General features: G+C 36.7%; 1 protein-coding gene across 6 annotated transcripts in view; it reads left to right on the top strand.

The window, feature by feature from the left end:
• The window catches only part of LOC129767789 (RNA binding protein fox-1 homolog 2), a 663,095-nt gene that overhangs the window by 545,998 nt on the left and 96,404 nt on the right, over positions 1-20,693 (top strand). For all 6 annotated transcript variants that reach the window (XM_055768981.1, XM_055768979.1, XM_055768982.1 and 3 more), the window contains one exon: positions 13,116-13,208. In XM_055768981.1, coding sequence (XP_055624956.1) covers positions 13,116-13,208 — 93 coding nt within the window. The remainder of the gene's footprint in view (positions 1-13,115; positions 13,209-20,693) is intronic.

Genomic DNA, 20,693 nt, shown 5'->3' with positions numbered 1-20,693 from the left:
AGGTGATAGTTGTACCCTATTATTCCCAATGCTTTGATGTGAATCTGGTTTATAGAGCTGAAATTTACACATATCAGTTAGTGATATCTCAGCGTCTCCCTAGAAATACAAATTTTACTGTTTAATCCGCTTTACTTCCCCAAATTCACTTGTCCACTTATAACGGTCACCTTTTGCAATATTGAAGAATTTATGAAAAAAAGAAATAAATGCCAAAACAATATTTTAGACTGATCACGGTCCTACATCAAGTTTCTGTTCGTGCTCTTAAGCCTTACACTTTTTTCGGTAGATTTTTTATCAATGAATTGCTGGATGACTGTATTAAGCGTATCCATTCTTCGTATGAACGCACATAAAAATTTCATATGTTATGTCAGTCTTTGTTTAAAGGCTATTGAAAGTTTTCGTGTCATTAAAGATTATTCTAAACTCCGCTAATTCTGTTTACAGATAAGTATTTCCGAAAAAAAATATAAGAGGTTGTGTCCAATATACGACCACATTGTTGACGTAGAACTACGCTGTTATTTTATTCAAGTAGCTTGGTAATAACTTCGAATTTTATATTAGAATGCTGCGAAATTTTAGAAATTATTGTTTTAGTAGAATGGTTCGGTCGCCTGAAATTTTGACGATAATTAATTGATCATTCATTCTTGCCCTCGAAGAAAAATACACAAGCTGATCGCATGTCATACTATGCTGCATGTCAATGCATTGATAATTTACCTCGAACGCTATTCCGGTGGTATTTTTCGCAATTGATACACACTCGGCTGTAGGCGATTATATACTTGTTGCCTCAGCACCATTTTTCCATTTCTCATAATTACATCAATCTTTCTTTCGCACCGAATGAAAACAGCAACATCGTTCGTACAAAGAAAACCAACCAGCACCAAACAACCGTTTAACATAGCATGCATACAGAGCCATACACTGGTGACTTGAAGCGACTCAGAATATCAACACTTCTCATCACTTTGCGCTACTCTCGAAAGACACGCTTCTGTTAATTTTACTGGCCTCGGAAAAAGTTGCATTACTTTCTCATGCTCGAGATAAGCGCAGCTGTTATCCTTAGTGCAGAAAGTTTTGCTACTGACATGTGAAACCCAATCACATACAAAATTTTGGAACAACATTTACTTTCTTGATGACTAAATAAACGAAATAAATTCTGTCTGTTAGTCGCAATTACCTCGAAAAGAGTAGTATTGCTTCAATATGATCAAGATTAGCGCAAATACCATCTTTGTTGAAATCACTTTTGCGATTGGCACGCGAACCCTAATAACTCTCAACATTCCAGCACGACATTCATTATGGTTTAGCTTAATATTCCTCAAATAATTATGTGGCGCACAACCTTAACGCCTACTTCGCCATAGCGTCAGTTCGATGCATTGATGCAATGTCAAAGGCACCAACGAAGCACTTATGATGAGGAAAAACAAGCGATGTTAACTACTTCGAAGGAAGAGAAAGTCTGAATATTTGCCTCAGCAGAGATCCGTTATACATACCCTAGCGCAAATGTTTCTCTTCCGCAATCTCCCTCTTTATTTATATTTATTATCGCGGCAGCATGATTTGCATCACCAAACAATCGTTCATCATATCATCAAAATATTAGGTGATTGCTGTATCGTGACAGGGCCAATGTACACGGAAGCAGATACAAACGGGGTTTCAGCGTAGCGAAGATGCTATTTGTACATACGGGTTATGAAGCACGCCCGTACGCACACAAAACCACCTATCGATGGTTTGAAGCAATCAAATTTATACTCACGTATCTTTGCTATGCGCTCTTCTCAACAGAAGCCCTTTTGTATTGATATTTCCTGTCTCGATTAGCTTAGCTGTTATCCTTGGTGGAGATAGTTTTGCTACTGTCATACGGAAGATCCATTTTCTTGGTGAGTCGATGATAGCCTAGTTTGATGATTCTCCACACAATTGTGTAGTTCTGAACCATAATGGAATGGCGTCAGTTTGATGTAATGATTGCAATGCCGGAAACATCAACGAGTAAGTAATTTGGTCGCGTACCCAGTTCAATCCGAAGACATGTGACGACACAAAACAAGGAAGAACAAACAATATTCATTGCTTCGTATCTAAAACGATACTGAAACTTTGCCTCAACTCAATTTTTTGTTTTTAAGAGGCTTTAAACTTCTAAGTCATTCGCCTCTTAAAGTTTGCCTCAGCGCGATCTAATATTTATGCTCTAGGCATATGTTCCCCTTTGTTTTTCTTCCTTTTCTTTTCTTTGTTCACGGAGACTTTAAATCATTCCCCTTCGTTGATCGCCGATAAGTTGCTCGTTATTGATGGCATGGGTAAGGAAGCTCACAAATGACCAGAACAAATGTATGGGAAAATGGAAATGCTTCCAGTTTTAATCAATTTGAACCTTTTACACATCAGGTGATTGTAACATATAGCATAAAAGAGAAATTTTAGGGATTTTTTTTTTGGTATGTAAATCGTCAAAATCCGTTCGCGGCAAAATAATTATTAACGTTAACTTTATTTCATAAAAACGTGATCTATTTTCTGATTTGGCACCCTTAATGGAAGACGTAGTTCTAGGTGAAAAATCAAACAATTTAAAAAAAAAATCTGCATATTTGATTTTAAGTGCCACATTTCATACCTCCTTTGCCGTTTCAAATATAAGTAAAATCTCAAACATTCACCAAATCACATAAAAGATGCCAGGAAGCTAGCCACGTTTTCCTGCAACTTTCCAGCTCGTGTACCCACTGGAATAATTGGTGGAACAACCAGCAATCAGTTCACCCCATTACTCACGGACGTGTCGAACAGATAGTTGAGCGTGAAACAAAAAAAGTCGAATTAGTATTCGGTATTACTTTACAGCTCCCTGATTCATTGGGGGGACAAAGTTTAAAACAAACTGTGAACCGACCAACTTTTGAGCGCAGTTTGTCATCGATCATAATCTGAAACCGGAACCGCAAAAGTTATTCGATACCCAGAAAAGGAGGTGCAGGTCTGAGGCTAGGTCGATTGTTTGCCGCCTCGAAGAGACGTGCGAATGTTGTGCGACAGAGAGAAAGATTTCGAAACTATCCAAACTTACCTATGGGGATGGGATGGGAATACGTTCAGGTTATTTACCAACTCTCGAGAGGGGCAAACACCGCACCACAGCATCCAACAACGATTGACTTCCGGAAGTGATGATGAATGTTTCATTAGGAACACTTCTTCTTTTGTCTACAGATGAAACTTTAGACCTCCTATGACATAAGTTGGGTGTTTCAAGGGGGACAGATAGTATGTTATTTCACGAGCTGGAATTAAATTTATCGATGTTGTCATATCTTGTCGGTATGTTCCCCAAGGTTCTTTGTATGGCACCGACGAGGGATCAGATCGTTCCAATTGTCTCGCCTGGGGACCGGAGACATTTCCGAGAGAGAGATATGATGACATCAAACGTTCAATTAATCTTCCCTATCTTGTCTTGATAGCCGCAGCTACCAACGAAGCGAACGACAAGATAAATGAGTCATCCTGGTAAAGTTCGCCACTTTTTTTTATTGGACCTGGTCTGGTCGGTCGAACTAGGCGAATAAATGTTGCTACTATAATTTATGGAATATGTCCACTGACCTAAAATAACAATGACTCGCACGATGATAGAATCCTAAGAAAGGAAGCTCTAGTGAATCGAACGCATCGAATCGGAGGGGGGTAATATCGGTTTCATCACAATCTCATTTTGTGGGAATTCTTACATGAAACATGAGAAATGTTTCGTGGAATGATGAAAAATGTGAAATTCGCTCGGTTTGAGGCACAATTCAATTCACATATCCACACTACGTTCAGAATACGAAGTTTCTCTGCGTCATCGAAGAATGAGAAAAGGAAGAAGAAACTATGAAAAATCGTACATTTCATTTAAAATAAATCCAATTAGTTATAATTGCAAAACAAAAAACAACTCGCGAATTCGAACAAAAAAATGGCCGCATCCGAAGCAACAATCTCCGAAATGAGAAAAACCAAATTCTTGTACTGTGCTGCATGCGTATCATCTAAACTTTGTTCTCCGAATCAGCAGCAGCATTTTTTGGGGAGGGTTACGACACAGTTCAGTGTTTCTCTTAAAGTACGAGAGAGACAGAGAAGTATGAAATCTTAACGAATTGTGATTTTAAACAATGCTTCGCGTGAGCGAAAAAGTGTCATTAAAAGTTTTCGCCAGTTGTTTCAGATTTCTGTCTCCATTTCGCCAAGGAGCCGTAAAAGTTTCACCGGTATTGCGCGCCAATGGTTGTGTGCGAGAGAATGTTATCTTCTTCTTTTGCACACTGTTTTCATGAAAGTTTTAATCATATTTCGTAAATGGATTTGAGCCTTTTGCAATGTGCGAACGATGAGAGCATAATTTATAAGTGATTTTTTTCAGCGTCCCACGATTCTACCCTAACTTGTAAAATGTCAGACCTACTTACTCGACTTTCTTGAAATTCCATTCCCAACAAATTGCTCCCAATTTTTCTCACGCAGAGTTAGAAACAATTATCCACTGCTTTCTCGATGATGCTAATAAAGTGCCAGCCAAAAGAAAATATTTTATTCCGTCGTCGACACATTCCCTTCGTTGGTTTCGTCGCTTTTTTCTTTTTGCTGGGGGTAATTTACGATCTCGACCCACATTTTTGTTCATAATCCAGAAGCTAAGTATGTCTCGCCAAAACAATTTTCCATCTCTTGTCTCATTTCGGCTGTGTGTAATATCCAGTGTCGTTAATTAAGAATTTTGTCGTCATCATCTGTCGTTGTTCTCTCAGCCTATTTTTGTTTGCAATCGCCGACCCACTTTTATTTCTTTTCTTTTTATTACAGTTTTTGTAGTTTTTTGTTCTTGTTTCATACCTTATACTTATACAATCCTTCTTCGCTCATTGATCGTGTAGTGCAATTCATATGTGTGGATGTGTTGAGTCATGCCTAATTTTTCATACCCTGCAAAACTACAAAAAGCACATTCAATGTGATATGAAACCAGCAAAGTTGGTACTATTTCTATGCACGCTATATATTACATACACGCACACACACACACTTGCAATCAACTGGTGCATTCTATTATTCAAACGGAAAATGTACTTGTATGTGTTCATAACAATAAAGAGATGTGTGTGTTTAAACATGTTTGCACGATTTTAGTGGTGCCTTTTATATTGAGCATTGGTATGTGTGTATGAATTGCCTGTTTTGGTTTTTTAAATCACATTCAACCATTGCAAGTTGCATTTGTGACTTACTAATGTTTAAATGATCTTTTTTTTTTCATACATGTAAAAATAAATTAGTAATTTCATTCAATGGACATACAGCTGTATTATTATAAATTTGATACATGCTTCTATTGAGTTGGTAAAAGATTTTAATCAATGTAGATTCTAATTGAAACACATCGAAAAACAGAGAAACACATGTTTCAAAATTTGAAATAATTCGATAAACTATACGGGATTATTTACTTCACAAATTTCACGGATAAAATGTTTAGCTACATTAGAATAGAATAAGAGAAATATGCAATATCGATGGATATTTGATCAATCTGGAATTGTATTTATGATGAAATTAGTTATAATTATGAAAAAAATATATATACAGCCATTCTTTGCCAAACCGATATAGTGGTTCTCAGATTTTCGTCTCACAAGTTGTAATTTTGTTCTTTATCGCAAAACATTAGACTCGTATTTTTTTTTTTTTTTATTAGGGTGTCCATTTCCATTTTAGGGTGGTCCGAAAAATCATTTCTCAAACACAAAAAAGTAGCACCTCTGGTATCGGGATATGTTATATAAAAAGCCCTCGTTAGCAAGCCCGAAATCAATCAAAAAAACGACCACAATCAATAATTACAAAAATAAAATCTTTTTTTTAGCATGTCCAATATTTGTTGATAAAACGCTTCAATTTGATGTGCCGATCATCTAAGTCGGTTCAGTGGTTCAAAAGTTATGAATTTTTGAAAAAATACCACCCTAAAAAGGAAATGGGCAACCTAATAAAAAAAATAGAAAATACGAGTCTAATGCTTTGCGATGAAGAACAAAATTACCACGTTTCACGAAAATCTGAGAACCACCTTATCGGTTTGGCATGGAACGGCTGTAAAAAAAAAAAGATATGTGAAGTATTTTCATAAATAATTCGAAATACTCATGAACTAGAATTAGGAGAGTTGTATCCAAGACACAATGTTTACACGAGTGTTTTCCACGCGTTGTTCACATAGGATAGAGTGCCAATGAAAATGATTATCTTGAATTATCAAAGGGAACTTTCTTAAAAACGTTGATTCCTACGAACAAATACCCTATGCAAAATTTCAGCTCAATCCGACTTTAATTACTAACGTCGCTCAGCCGTCAAAATTTGAGTTTTTTGGAACCCGAAAAATCTTCCCCTCCCATGAAATCGGGGTCATCTACTACATCTACTCTCATCTCGATATTATTTTTTTTTTGTCGAAAATCGACTCTCTGGGAATCGACGCAATATGGAGCAAAGCGAATGGTTTAGGGCGCCAATGAATAAGGTCATCGCATTGTGTCATACAGGACATCCTGCGAAATGGTGATTTGCACGCATGAATTCGTGAATTCGTTTTTCGTGGAAATCAACATTTTTAAGAAAGTCCCGTTCGAAAATTCGAGATGATAATTTTCATTGACACTCTTTCCTACGTTAGCAATGCGATTATGTCTTGGATACACTTCTTATAATGTTGGCTCATGAGTATTTCGAATTGTTTATAAAAATATTCTTTTCTATAATTACAACTAATTTCCTCATAAATACCATTCCAGATTGATCAATTATTCATTGGTATTGTATATTTCTTCTATTCTATTATGGTTCGTGTGTAGCTAAAAATTTAATTTTTTTCCCCCATACATCCATTGGTATTTTAACGTAAGACCACGAAATGATTCTATTCAATTCGTCTGTTTTATCAGTAGGACTTTGCAGATGGTATTATACATGCGAATAAATCCCAATGGTGTGAACTTTGTATTTTTACAATGCTGCCTAGAATACGCAACAGGCGTGTTACCTGTCAACTAAATCTAATACTAACGAAAACTGAAGCAAGTAATTTTACGTTATGGGCGTTATGTTGGCGCCATCGAAGCATTAAAGAAACAGATAGTTGCCAATACTTGAAAAAAAGGAACATAAGGTAACCTAATACGAAAGAGATTAGATTACCATAAAATATCGGTTATTTTACGCCTGCTCATAGCGTTTTCATATCAAAAGCTATAACTAGTACCTGACAAAAGGTCTGAAAATGAGAACCAAAAGCTGGCGGTTATTCTGTGATTGAACACATCCATTTTTGGTTCGTGCCAAAAAGTGGTAGGGTTGTGTCCCAGACACGACCGCACTGTTGATGTAGGATTGCATTAAGGTAATTTTGAATTTGAATTTGAGTATTTTTGAATAAGATACGTCACAGCAACAGATTTTTAGGGACTACCAAATTGATTGTGGAAAAAAAAATCATAAATCCATCTACAAATTGCTGTACAATAATTGCTTAACTTTTAGTTTTTCAATTTGAATTCCCAATATGTTTCCGAAAGACCTAATCTTACATCACAAATAGCCGGAATTTTATTTTTACTGAATTTCCCATATATTTCTCAGTTGATCGGTTGAGTTATTCAGCTATTTTACTACAATGCTCTCACTTCTTCACGCGGCGACTTCCTGCCGGCGATATATTTCATAACTTATCGCGCGGAGTAATCTTATTTTATAACGCGGTTCTGGAAGTTTCCGTTGGATAACCGAAGAAGGTAATCGATATAAGCCATTTGTAATAAAATCGATTGGCGATATATTTCATAACTTACTGCGAGTCTTATAATCTCTCGTGTCATCCCTGGGTAGCCTCATACGGCAACAGAGAGCATCCCTCTATGATTAATTCGAACGGTGATATATTTCGTAACTTATAACGGGTAGTATTCTCTCTCACGCGGTAATGAAAGTTATTTCTGGTAGCAACCGAAAGTATCCGAATGACTTCGATTGGTAAAATATTTCATAACCTATCGCGCATAGTTCCATTTCATCACACGGCGAAGGGTGGTAATTCTCGTCGACATCGAAAATTAAAGAAAACAGCGGTACAATCCGGAAATCGCTGAAATATTTTTTATTTCATGTTATTTGTAATTGTGTGAACTATTTGGCTTGAGGATTAAAGTCTTATACGAATCACTCAGAAGCATGCAAAAAATGCATGACATTGAGATCCCGAAATGCTTTCGAAATCTATGATAACATACAGCCATTCCATGTCAAACCGATATAGTGGTTCTCAGATTTTCGTGAAAAGAGGTAGATTTGTTCTTTATCGCAGAAAATTAGACACGTATGTTTTATTTTTTTCATCAGAGTGCCCATTTCGATTTTAGGGTGGTCCAAAAGAATCTATTTTTCTCTTTTTTCCCTAAAATGACATTTTTCGAAAGTTCATAACTTTTGAACTACTTAACCGATCTAGATGATCGATATATCAAATTAAAGCCAGTCTTGTTTGAAAAAATACTACGCTTGCCAAAAATTTGGATTTGGTTTTTTAATTATTGATTGTATTTGTTTTTTGTTGTTTTCATGGCTTTGGACTAGAGGGCGCTATATTTTTTATATTTTTTCTTGAAAACTGAAAATTTTTTACTTAATATATCCAAAAATCAGGAATGTTTTTTTCATTTTTCAGTTATAAATTTGTAAATTTAACCGATGGTAAAAAAAACAATTTCATCCCCCTTTTTCCAAAAAAAGACTTTTTTAAAAAAATCATAACTTTTGAACAACTGGCCCGATTCAGATGATTGATTTGATTGAAAAATTTGGATTTAAGTTTTAGTAATTATTGATTTTTCTGAGCTGAGGATTTTCACATAACATATTCAAAAATTGATATGTGATTCTTTTAGTTTTTAAGTTATGAATTTTAAAATTTAACCAATGGTTTTTTTTTTATCTGTATTATAGTGATTTTCAACTCATTTGGCTGGTTCGTCACTTTTTACTTCCATTTTTGGAAGAATGTCGGGAGTGAGAATTGAACTCGTGACCTTTAGCGTGAGAGGCATGGATGTTACCACTACGCCAGATCGCCTCCACTTTAACCAATGGTTAAAAAATCAAACTTTTTTGAAAAAATCATGACTATTGAACAACTGGACCGATTCATATGATCGATATATCAATTTGAACCCAACGATCTAATCTTCTTTGAGAAAAGACTAGCTAATTTGCTTCAATTTTATATTTTATCAAAATCGGTCCACAAGTTCAAAAGTAATGATTTTTTAAAAAGTCATTTTTGGAAGAAAAGGAAAATAAAATATTGTGATGTTTGGAAAATGTATAAAAGTATGGAAACGACGTCTCGGATTAAGAGGCTGGAAAAATAAAAGTGCTAGCTGCTTTTTTCGTGGGCACTATTAGAGGCAAATGAACTGAAAAGTTTAAAGCCTCCATAATTCAATATTCCTCCTCCTCCTTCTTCGTGTTCCTTTAGCTTTCGACTTTCGATTTTCCTTCGAACTAAATTTACTGGTAATCGATAAATGTTTCCCGATCATTTTAATTAAGTTCTTTAATATTGATATATATCAATTTTGCTAACTTCACGAGCGAAGTTCTACTGTGGACACCAATCTAATTGATACAACTTTGGCACTTGGTCATTTGGTTTGATATTTTTGAAAAAAACTGTTTTGGATAGAGTATATTCGGCAGTAAAAAAAATGTTGAGAAATGAGCAATCCCAGCCAGAATTCCCTGAAAATGAGCGAAATTTAATTCAACTATTTTTATTTGAATGTAACGTTGCACACGCATTAGACTGAGTGTTTTCCACGAAAGGAATGTTTTTCAGACCGAGAGGCAACTGCAATTTAGCATAAATTTCTTGACAAAAATTACTTTCGTTAACTATTGGTTGTATGTAGCAAACTGTAGGGAATTTCTAAAAAATATATAAAAATGAATTTATACTCATTTTTGAATAACTCGAAGTGCGATTTTGTTCACAACTTTAAATCTAAGGAGGAACACGAAAAAATGATAATCCGCTTGGTTTTTAACCCGATTGGAGAGTGCTAATGTATTTTTACGTCACACGCACATATTGTTGTTTTTACGCGTTGCCAAATGTAGATGAATCGACGGCTTGTTAACTATCCTCGCGAGGAGAAGAATCAATCGACCATCTTCAACTGATTTTACTGATTTACATTTCTTTTTCTGGAATTTATCCATCTTGGAAACTTCGTAAATTTCGGATTTTAGTTTTCACGCTATAAGTATAAAAGGAACAGAAGATTTTTCGAGGTATATAATGCCAAAATGTAATGCCAAATATAATTTTTGTTCCAATTTTTTTTACAATGTCTATTTTCATACGAAACCTCATTAGTTCCTTATAAATCGTTATTTGGCAGTGCTTCCAATAAACAATAATTTCCGAGTTGGAATTTAAAAAGTTCATGTTAAAATGCGACACCTTTTTCAAAAATTGCTCATGTGTCAGAAAAAGCTGGAAGATCTACAAAAACATGGGAATTTGACGATTTATTATGTCATTCGAGACTTAGTCAAGTTTGAATCTCTTTCAGCGTGTTTGGGTATGTTTGAGAATATATTTAAAATATTTTGAAACTAAAAATATTCTCATGAACGTACTGGTTGTTGTGGAAACGACGGACGGTTTTGGAAAAAAAATATAAAAATTTCCTAAACGATTTTAGGTTGCCCGAAAATGAAGAAACACAAATTTTCTAAATTTTTGTTTTTCCACGTCAGAGTCTTCCCTTAACTCAAATCAGAGGAACACGAAGTTTCCGTTCCGTCATTTGGCGTGGAAACGCTCAAGTTATTTTTTTTTTTTTTGAAATTTTGTAATCCACTGTAAGGCAACACCATCGACATTTAAATATTCAAGACTATAATCAATGAAAAAATTATCTTTGTTATTCCGTTTTTATTGGTAAACATGATTTGAATGAATGTAAAGATAATCGTTTTGTTCTTGTTCAGTACAAATTTTAATTCAACTTTTTTTCGTTTCGTTCGTTGTTTTCAAACCTTTTTTTATTCATTTTTGTCAAATGGGCTTCGAGGTAATGATCAGTGTACAGTTTTTAAGAACCTGTAGCGGATGGTTCCTGCTGGCTTGGGGTATTGATTACTGTGCTTTTTTGGCTGGTATAAAATGTATCTCGAATGGAATTGTGCTTGAATTTGTTATAATAATTATAATATTTATAAAATATAATTGAGGGGCTTAGAATGAAAGGGGTGTAAGTGATTTGGTCGTTTTCTCTTCATCAACTTTCTCTTCAGATAATAACTCAACTGTAAAAACGTTCCAATTTGAGTTTGCTATAGTATCCGATAGCTGAGGTTCTGACCTATCTTCCATATTGTAAAATACAGCTGGGAATGAGTTTGCAGCTAAGTTATGGCCAAAAGAGAGATTCGATGTAGAGAAATCGATGATGTCACATACACCCGATTCATTTTGAGCCCCTCAATTTTAAAAGGCTTTGTTTTCTATTGGGGAGGATTTGATCAACACTTACTATATAAAATGAATAGTTGTGTACTTTTTACAAGACCATCACCAACACTTTGCTTGGCGTATGGGTGATTTTTAAATACCCATAATTGACATATTAAATAGTTGTATAACTACTAACAGCAGCACACATACGAACACACACACACGGAATCAATAGATGTAGCACAAACACAATCAACTTGGGAGTTAATTGGGATACCGTTCTTAAATTAAACATTTCATTACGATTTTTGCGCTTCGTTAGCTATCATTTTTTCCAAGTCCGATCGAGATAGATCAACATTAACCCAATTTTATTTCCGTTTTTGCACCCCAAAATTATGTCAACACAAGTGTACTACGTAAGTCCGAGTGTCGTTCATTAATTCAATGGTTGATTAAAACCCCTTTCCACTCCACTCCTCGAAGCTTCTTCTACTTGATTTTCCCAATGAATACGAAAGTGGTGTTTTGTTATTACTAGTGCTGCATAATAGCATAATTTGATGTTGCTCGTCCATTGCCATTCCAACGGAAGCATAACGTGTTGAATTTCAGTTCATTACTCTGTTCCCCAGCACTCTGTTTTATCCCATTTTGTTCCGATTTGAAAAAGAATGTGAGTAAGCGATTCTCTGCGGTTGGCTTAAAGTTCAATGTTTTATTGCGCAAACATTTCACTTTTGTTTTTATTAACTTATTGCAGTTTATTTTCCTCTTTCACTTTTCATCACCACACTTTTTTATACGCTATCTTTAACTCTCTAACTATTAAAATCATTCTTATTTCATATTTTTCTATTCCTGCTCTAAACTGATACCATTCATTTACAAGTTATGATAAATTTACCTATATGAGTATGATGTTGCTTAACTTTTTTCAGTTCTGTTATCTTTACTCTTTATTATTTTTTTGATCGTTCGAAGTTTTGCGCTGCAACTCTTTGATTCTTGTTTTACTGAAATGAATATGACACAATAATTGTTATTACTACTACTACTACTACTACTACTACTACTACTACTACTACTACTACTACTATCCAATGCAGACGTTCGAATTCGATATTCTTTTGTTTTCTTTTTTGAATCCATATGTTTCAATTTTCGTTTGGTTGGGTTCCCATTCCTATATATCATAACCAGATATGTATGAGTTTTACACTTTGTGAGATGAGAATTTATTTTTAGTGCAAGTTTTATTCGTATGTATATTTATACCATTTAAAGAGATACAATTAAGAAGTGCGTAAGTTTAATGAAATTAAAACAAAAACAATAATCAAAATCTCCGTTAGAAAGAACGAACTAAGACCTGAGATTATTCTGTTTTCAAAACAAAAAAGTATATATATACAAAAAAGTATACAGAAAATAATATTTTTTGTTGCACGTTGTTTTTGAGCGGACCGCTGTTTTTAATGCATGTTTCTTGTTCTGTCCTTTTTGCATGTAGGGATTCGGTTTTGTAACATTCGCTACTAGTGGCGATGCGGAGCGAGCACGCGAACGTCTTCACGGCACTGTGGTTGAGGGACGCAAGATTGAGGTGTGCATGAACAGATTTTTTACTGCCCTCCCCTCCTTTACCCCCGTATTATTCCTTCCAACCTATATACAAACCTTTAATTGTTGAGCAAATCCCACACCGAGTAATGTTTAGATCCCAATCACTCAAATATATGATCCCAGAACGAAAACAAAGAAAAATCCCGTACATTTAGATGTCGCTAGTTAAACCTTTTATCTAGAAATTTTCCACCCCCTTCCGACAACCCCAAATAGAACCTGCAGTACTAATTATTTTGCTGGTTTTCCTTTACATCTAGTTGCCATCGTGAGTATATTAATATATGAGACATTGTTAGAGGCCTCGAACGCTCGATTCTCTCGTTTGTGTTCATTTTACTGGAACGAAATTTACTGCTTGATTGATTCTATAAATAGCTGTGATAACTGGTTCATTCTTGCCTTGCGTAGCCTAGCGGTTGGAGGAAGGAAACAAACACAAATCAACAACAACAACAATCTAATATTTCCAAACATTCTCATCATTTACCCGCAACAACAACAAAAAATATGTTAAAATCGATATCATGCTTAGAATCTCTCTGCGCGCTCTGACGATCGGAAAGAACAGTAACAGCCTGACCGGAATCTGCCGCTCATAATGTGTACAATCAACTGATGCTAGAGGTTGAAACTAACTCCCCTTTCTAGATGGCATATGCATAGTTAGAACATAGTTAAGGCGGTGTCGTAGTTTTTCAGTGAAAAAAAATCATCTCGGTAGTATTTGATGGATGGAACGATCATGAAAGCTATAATTAATGCTCACTGCATCAGATGCACTAGATTAGAAACAGTGTTTGTTTTGTTACATGTGCATTAGGGTGGCAGCGAAAATGGACAAGTCAAATTTCAAAAACCGACCATGTACATTTTGTTTATCTAAATCATGTCCGATTGAGCTGAAATTTTGCACAGGTCATTTTTTGTGCCAATAAACAAAATGTACATGGTCGGTTCTTTAAATTCTATAACTATTTTTTTCCATGCCTTCATTGCCTCTCAGGTTAAGTCCCAAAAGGTCGATTTTCGGCAAATTTTTTTTTTCGAGATGACACCAGATCTCGACGTTTTATGCATCTTGAAGTAATTTTTAAAGTCATTCGGCATTGGAAAAAAAATCTATTTTCCAAATTTCCTTCACTCCACCCCTTGGAAGATTTTTGAGGATAAAAAAAATCGAGACTTTGAGCGCTTTGAGGCACCCCTAAATAATGTCGGATTGAGCTAAAACTGTGCACAGATATTTTTTTTGGCCAATAAACAAAATGTACATGGTCGGTTTTTGAAATTCGATGATGAAATTTTTTTCCATACATCCATTGCCACCTTAATGTGCATAATCCATTTCGATTGATGCGGCGAAGCAAGTTGGTCCATTAGGTACATTGCTACTGAGTTGGAAATTATCTCTTCAGAATAAGATGCGTCAGCGTCGAGTTAAAAAAAAATATGACATTAGTTAATACGAGATATATTTTTTTCATAACTTCAGTAAAAATTGTTTGTTGTGAACTTCTGACTGGATTCGTAGAGACCATTTGAAAGTCCTTTTCAGAGATAGTTTAGAGGATATTCTATGAAACCACTAATATGATCTCTCTACCGCTCATTATTATGTACAGGTCATACAGGTTTTTATTAGATACTTGCTCAGAAAATGTAGCAGCAGCTATGATCGGTAGCTGTATTAGGCAAAGTTTATAATATCATTAAAAATATCTAATACACGAAAATTCAAGAGCGACGACAACAATCGGTCTTTATCACACGGAAATCAAAACTTTTCAATATTTGCAAAATTTCATTGATCCTCACAGGATATTCAAAATGTGTAAAACTCAAAGAGACGCTTGATCAATTGAATTACAACCTCGTGGTAATAAGTGATAAAAAATGTAGACCACATTTGTACTCTCAACAATGTCGCAACAATGGGCAGAAATCCAAGGCCATACAGCAAGTAACAGAGTCCAAGATACTATAGGCGTTCAATGCTGTTGGTTCAATCGTGTGTAGCGAAGTGATCTAAAGATGAACACCTGAACGACGCGCATACTGGTGACCCAGAAAGCGTTCAGGAGGACTACACCGGTGCAGTGAACAACAACGTCAAGTTAAGTTAAAGTAAGGATGCCATTAATCAGTTAAAGTACCACAAAGCCCCAAAGTCACAAAGTGGAGACTCACTGCGGAGCACTTCAAGGGAAATACTGGAAAATTTTGGCAGTGTATGTTCAAGTTGATAGTCAAGAACAGCTATCGGAGGGTTGGAAAGAAAGGGTATTTTTTCCCATCTATAAAAATGGTGAGAAACTGGATTATAGAAACTATCGTGTAATCATGATCCTGGAAGGTGCATACCAAGTTTTATCCCAGATCATCTCCCGCCGTCTATCGCCAATAATAAGTGTATTTGTGGGAAGTTATCAGGTCAGATTCATGCCCGGTTGCTCGACGACGAACCACATTTTTGCACTGCGGCAGATGCTCCAAAAGTGCCGCGAGTATCAAGGCCCTACACACCAAATCTTCGGCGAATCCAAAGTCGCATATGATACCATTGACCGATATCGGCTAGCATGACGACAGGCTCGTGAACGAACACGGCTTTCCGCGAAAGTTGACAAAACTGATTGAGGCAGCGTTGTACGGTGTGCGGAAATCTGAGGAAACTTCGAAAAGGCGATGAACTCTAAAGTCTGCTCTTCAACCTGGCACTGGAAGGTGTTCTGCGGAGAGCGGGTTTCAACATGCAGGGCACGATTTTCAACGAGAACACATGAGATGCTAGCGGACTTGTGTACCCGACTGAAACACGAAGCAGGGCTGATTGGGCTGGGGTCAATGTGTCTGAGACTGCATTCATGCTAGCAGGAGGGGCTGATCGTAACGAAATCCTTCTTTGTAGTAACGTTGTGAGGTAACGGCGAGTTGGTCGACGAATTTATCTACCTTGGGTCGTTGACAACAGCCATGAAATTCAAAGATCTCTAAAGTCTATCAATCCCCGACCCAGTATGAATTGTACCAAGTGCAAAATACTGATATGACCTGTAGTCCTCTATGGGCAGCTGCTTTAGGAGAATTGAGAACAGCCAGGACAAACTCAGAGTTCTCGGAAGCTGATGTCACAATGATACATTATCATACATCATATGTATCAATTTTATCATATCAAATTGTTCATCAAACCGAACGCTGAAGCAAAACCAACATTTGTGTTCAGAAGTTGTACAGCAAGGAACCAACGAAGTACCAAGAATGCTCATCTCATAGACGACGAACCGTATGTAAATATGGACTCTTGGCACATTTAAGGCCAAAAGTTCCACGAGTCAAAGGCTCAAGGAGATATCGCGAGCAAGTTCAAATTTCATTTGCAAAAATAAAAAAAAAACTTGCAGACGCTGCAGAGATTTAAAGATAGTGGAATAAAACGACCTACAAAGTGTTCTAAAACTGATACAAGGTATTCTAAGAAGGCAGGCGACCAGATACTGACGGAACGCGATGGATAAAACTTATGTAGAAGTCAATTTCAAGGTTCATAGCAGACTCAATTGCTACAATGTTGGAACGGCAATATAGAATCCGATTCATTTCAAAAGAGCTGAATCCTCCAAATTGTCCCAAATTCCGTCCAATAGGAAAATAATGGCCTATCATGAAGCAGAAGTTGAAGATGAAGGAAGCATTCACCATCGATGTTGGTCAGATAAAGAATTGATGGAATCAGCTGACCAAGGCCGTGAATGCAGAATGTGTGCGCCAGCGGCTAATGAGCGGTATCAACGCCATATTTTACACTTTAATTCCAATCCAGACGAAACCGCAAGGCATGCGGCTCAAGATGTGAAAAGTATTTATGGTCCAGATACAGTGGTAACAAAGCATGCGCAATTTTGGTTTCATCGGTACCGTTTCGGTAATTTTGACGTCGAAGATGCACCGTGCTCTGGTCGATAAATTTATGAAAATCGTCGAATGCAACGAGTCATGTAAGTCATGTAATATCACTGTTTCGAAGGTCCAGGAACTAAGCATTACATAAAAAATGGATACAAACAGAAGCTCACAAGTCACAAGATTTTTAAAGAAAACTCATGGATTGAATTCCAATCTGCGAATCCAGACAATATAGACCCTTTCTGAAGCGGATAGCGTATGTACAATATGTACAAGCTTAGGACAGTCAGGCAAAAACGCTTGACGAAATGGTGGCCAAGACAGTAATGTATAGAAAAGTTTCGCCATGTGTTTGATGTGATTGGCAAGGACTCATTCGCTATGAGCTGCTCTCCTACGGCCAAGTTCCTAATTCATACGCATCCATCTTCGACTCACAGAAGAGGATATGCAGCAGCGGACGAAAGATATAAATTTTCGTTATGAAGCCTGACTATGAGCTCAAAGATGTCCAACTTGCCCTGGTACGCACGTTTCTTTAAGCTTGTCTTTTGAAATAAACTGAGGTCGTATTTTACACGGTTTTTGAAATTTACGCGGATTTCGGAATTTACGTAGTTTTTTTACGCGGAATTCGGAATTTACGCGGATTTCGAAATTTACTCGGTTTTTTTTTCGCGGCACGTCTCTCTCTCTCTCCCTCTCTCTCAAATGGCACTAACGTTCCTATAGGAACATCGCCGTCTCAACGTAGTGTTACCTGCGTCATTTTCATTTGTACTTAGTTGAGATTACTGTGCCAGATAACACGCCTTGAATGCATTCTGAGTGGCAAGCTCTAGAATGCGCGTGACCACAGTGCAAGTCGGAAGAAATTTCTTTGACGAAAAATTCCCCCGACCAAAACGGGAATCGAACCCGAAACCCCGGCGAGGTAGGTGTGACGCTAACCACTCGACCACGGGAGCACTATAAACCACGTGAAAATTCAATACAGGCAAACCTGTTTTTGTGCGGTCCCTTTTCGTGTGATTCCTCGTTTGTGCGACTCTTTTTGTGCGATTTTATTATGACATCGGGTCTTGAATCACACAAACTAATTGCACAAATAATAATATCGCACCTAAACAGTCATACAAATGAGAAGTCGCACAAAAAGCAACCGCGCAAAAACAGGTTTTCCTGTATGCTAATTGATGTGACTTTTCAAGAAATAAGTTTGTATTGTATCACTGATCAGTAGCTGAGAAATAGAAGGAGATACAGATATCATGAATAGCATGCATGCAAAAAAAAAGTTAATCGATTGTTAGAATATGGGTTGTATTTTAAACTAACAATTCACTGTTTGTTAGATTTTTACACGGATTTTGTAAAATTACCTGGTTTAGTTTTACGCGGTTTTTTTACGCAGATAAGGGAATTTATGCAGTTTTTGTTTACTCGGAACGTATCCCCCGCGTAGAAAGCGCCTCCAGTGTACAATCATTTTATGTTTTTTGGCAACGAATTCCCATATGAGTGCCAACAAACACGATCGTTTAGGGGCAGAGTTACTGGAAAACGATTGTACCACTAAACAGAAACAATCGAGGTGAAGGTGCGATAAGAGCAAATTCTCCATTTCTTAACAGTTGGTGTTTGTAATTTGTACTTTACGTTGTATGCTAGTACGATCAGTGACGTTAGAAAAATACTGTTATGGTCGAAATGCGATGAATCGGTGGAAACGGTGGCAAGCCCAGCTGGTCGAGGATACTATCGGAGGAACATTTACGATGGTAGTGGATTGTAGAAAACGACATGAACTCGAAACAAGATTGATTGAGCTTAGAATAACTAATCCGAGACTAAACACGTGTTAGCATGAAATCGAAGGCTCCTGGTCAGAATACAACCAGACAGCGACATTTTATGATCCATCCATGTTACTACATGGCATAAAATTAGTCTAACCTTACTGGTCAGGCGTGAAATAGGAATTTCAGTCGACAGATGTGCTGATGTGGACAGATGTGGTGGGAGTGCTTTTGAAACACTTTCGCTTTCTTCAGCGTTTATAAACTCTCAACTTCGCGTTCTTTGATTTAACTTGCAGTGTACTCATCGGCAATGTCCGCAAATTTCTCCAGTTACCTTCAGTATGCAGATTCCATGGCGTTTGTTGAGTTCCTGTACTGCTCGAATATGCATGGTTGACGTAGCCACCAAAACTCTTAGTGTTAGAAAAAAGCGTTTTCCTAATTTTGAGTTGAATAATCATGACGGTAATCTGTCCATTCAATAAATATTTGCTGTCAAAAGTGGACCGGAGGGGTTCCATGAGATTTTGTTATTTTAAATCAATTGAAAAAGCCGTACGTCAGTTTATGCGAACAATGTGTTGGTTGAACGTTTATTCGCAATCTTGACGTAGATTAGCATGTTGCTGTTCTATCCTCACTCGCCTGATAAGGATCCAAACTAAGATTTTCTCCGACTGTTGAAAGTCCCAGTGATTGCAGGAAGGGAACGAATTCGGAACAAAATTTCTATAATGTCCGGAAGAGGTTTCCTGAATTTGCTGCAGTCGTTATGCTGGTTCCGGAACAGAAGCTGAGAGTGATACGGATCTGCCTTATTATGCCTTTCATAACATATTTTTTTGCAAAAAGATAATTGCACTAAATGAGAGTTTTGCTCCGATGGGTGACGTTCGGAACGGTCCTTTTCGAGCATTCATGTTTAAACCAACAATTGTTGAATGAAAAATAAGCCACACTTTAGTTTTTTTTATATGGGACTATGTCCAACCGGATTCTATGGGGGGTAAAATGAAAACCTAAACACAGAACATGCAGATAAAAACGAAAGAATTCGAATGCTTATAACACGAACATTTCCTGGTAGATCGGAAATATGTTTGCATCAATTGATAGAAAATATTTCTACGCATCTATCACAATTAATAAGATGTTATTTTTCGTCTGAGATAAGCAATTGTATTACTGTAAAATGTCAAGTGCTATCTAAACGCTCTAACTACCACGTTTTGATTGGCCCGATTCACGGTTTCCCCAACACAGCCATCAAAGCCAAGGTGCATGGGGAAATTGGCATTGCAAATACATGCAAGTTGGGGGAGCTTTTGTTCCCATCGGCATGCGTTCCCTAACACAGCTATCAAAACCAAGGTGAGATTGGTATTGCAAATACATGCAGGTTAGGGGATCTTTTTTTCCTCCCGACATGTGTTCTAACACAGCCATCAAAACCATCAGCCATCAAAAATGATTACTAAGCCAACGGTAGTCTCACGTCAATCTTGCGGTTATATCATAGATATAACCCACTCATTTTTTTGCAAGTTTTTTCTCAAATCTTTATTCCAATAACGACATTCTGTGGCTCGACAATTGTGCAGGACAAAACAAGTATTGGATTCTGATAGGCTTGCTATCCTGTGTATCAATTCTTCAGCAATCGAAATCCATCGAATTACTCTGGAATATTTGGAGGCGGAACAAACCTATTCATCAGCTGATTCATTCCATTCAGTAGAACGAATTATGAAGTA

The sequence above is a fragment of the Toxorhynchites rutilus genome, chromosome 2, assembly GCF_029784135.1.
Source record: "Toxorhynchites rutilus septentrionalis strain SRP chromosome 2, ASM2978413v1, whole genome shotgun sequence".
In the NCBI taxonomy this organism is placed as follows: Eukaryota; Metazoa; Arthropoda; class Insecta; order Diptera; family Culicidae; genus Toxorhynchites; species Toxorhynchites rutilus.
Note: the sequence above shows the minus strand (reverse complement) of the source record. Positions and strands in the feature narration are given on the sequence as shown.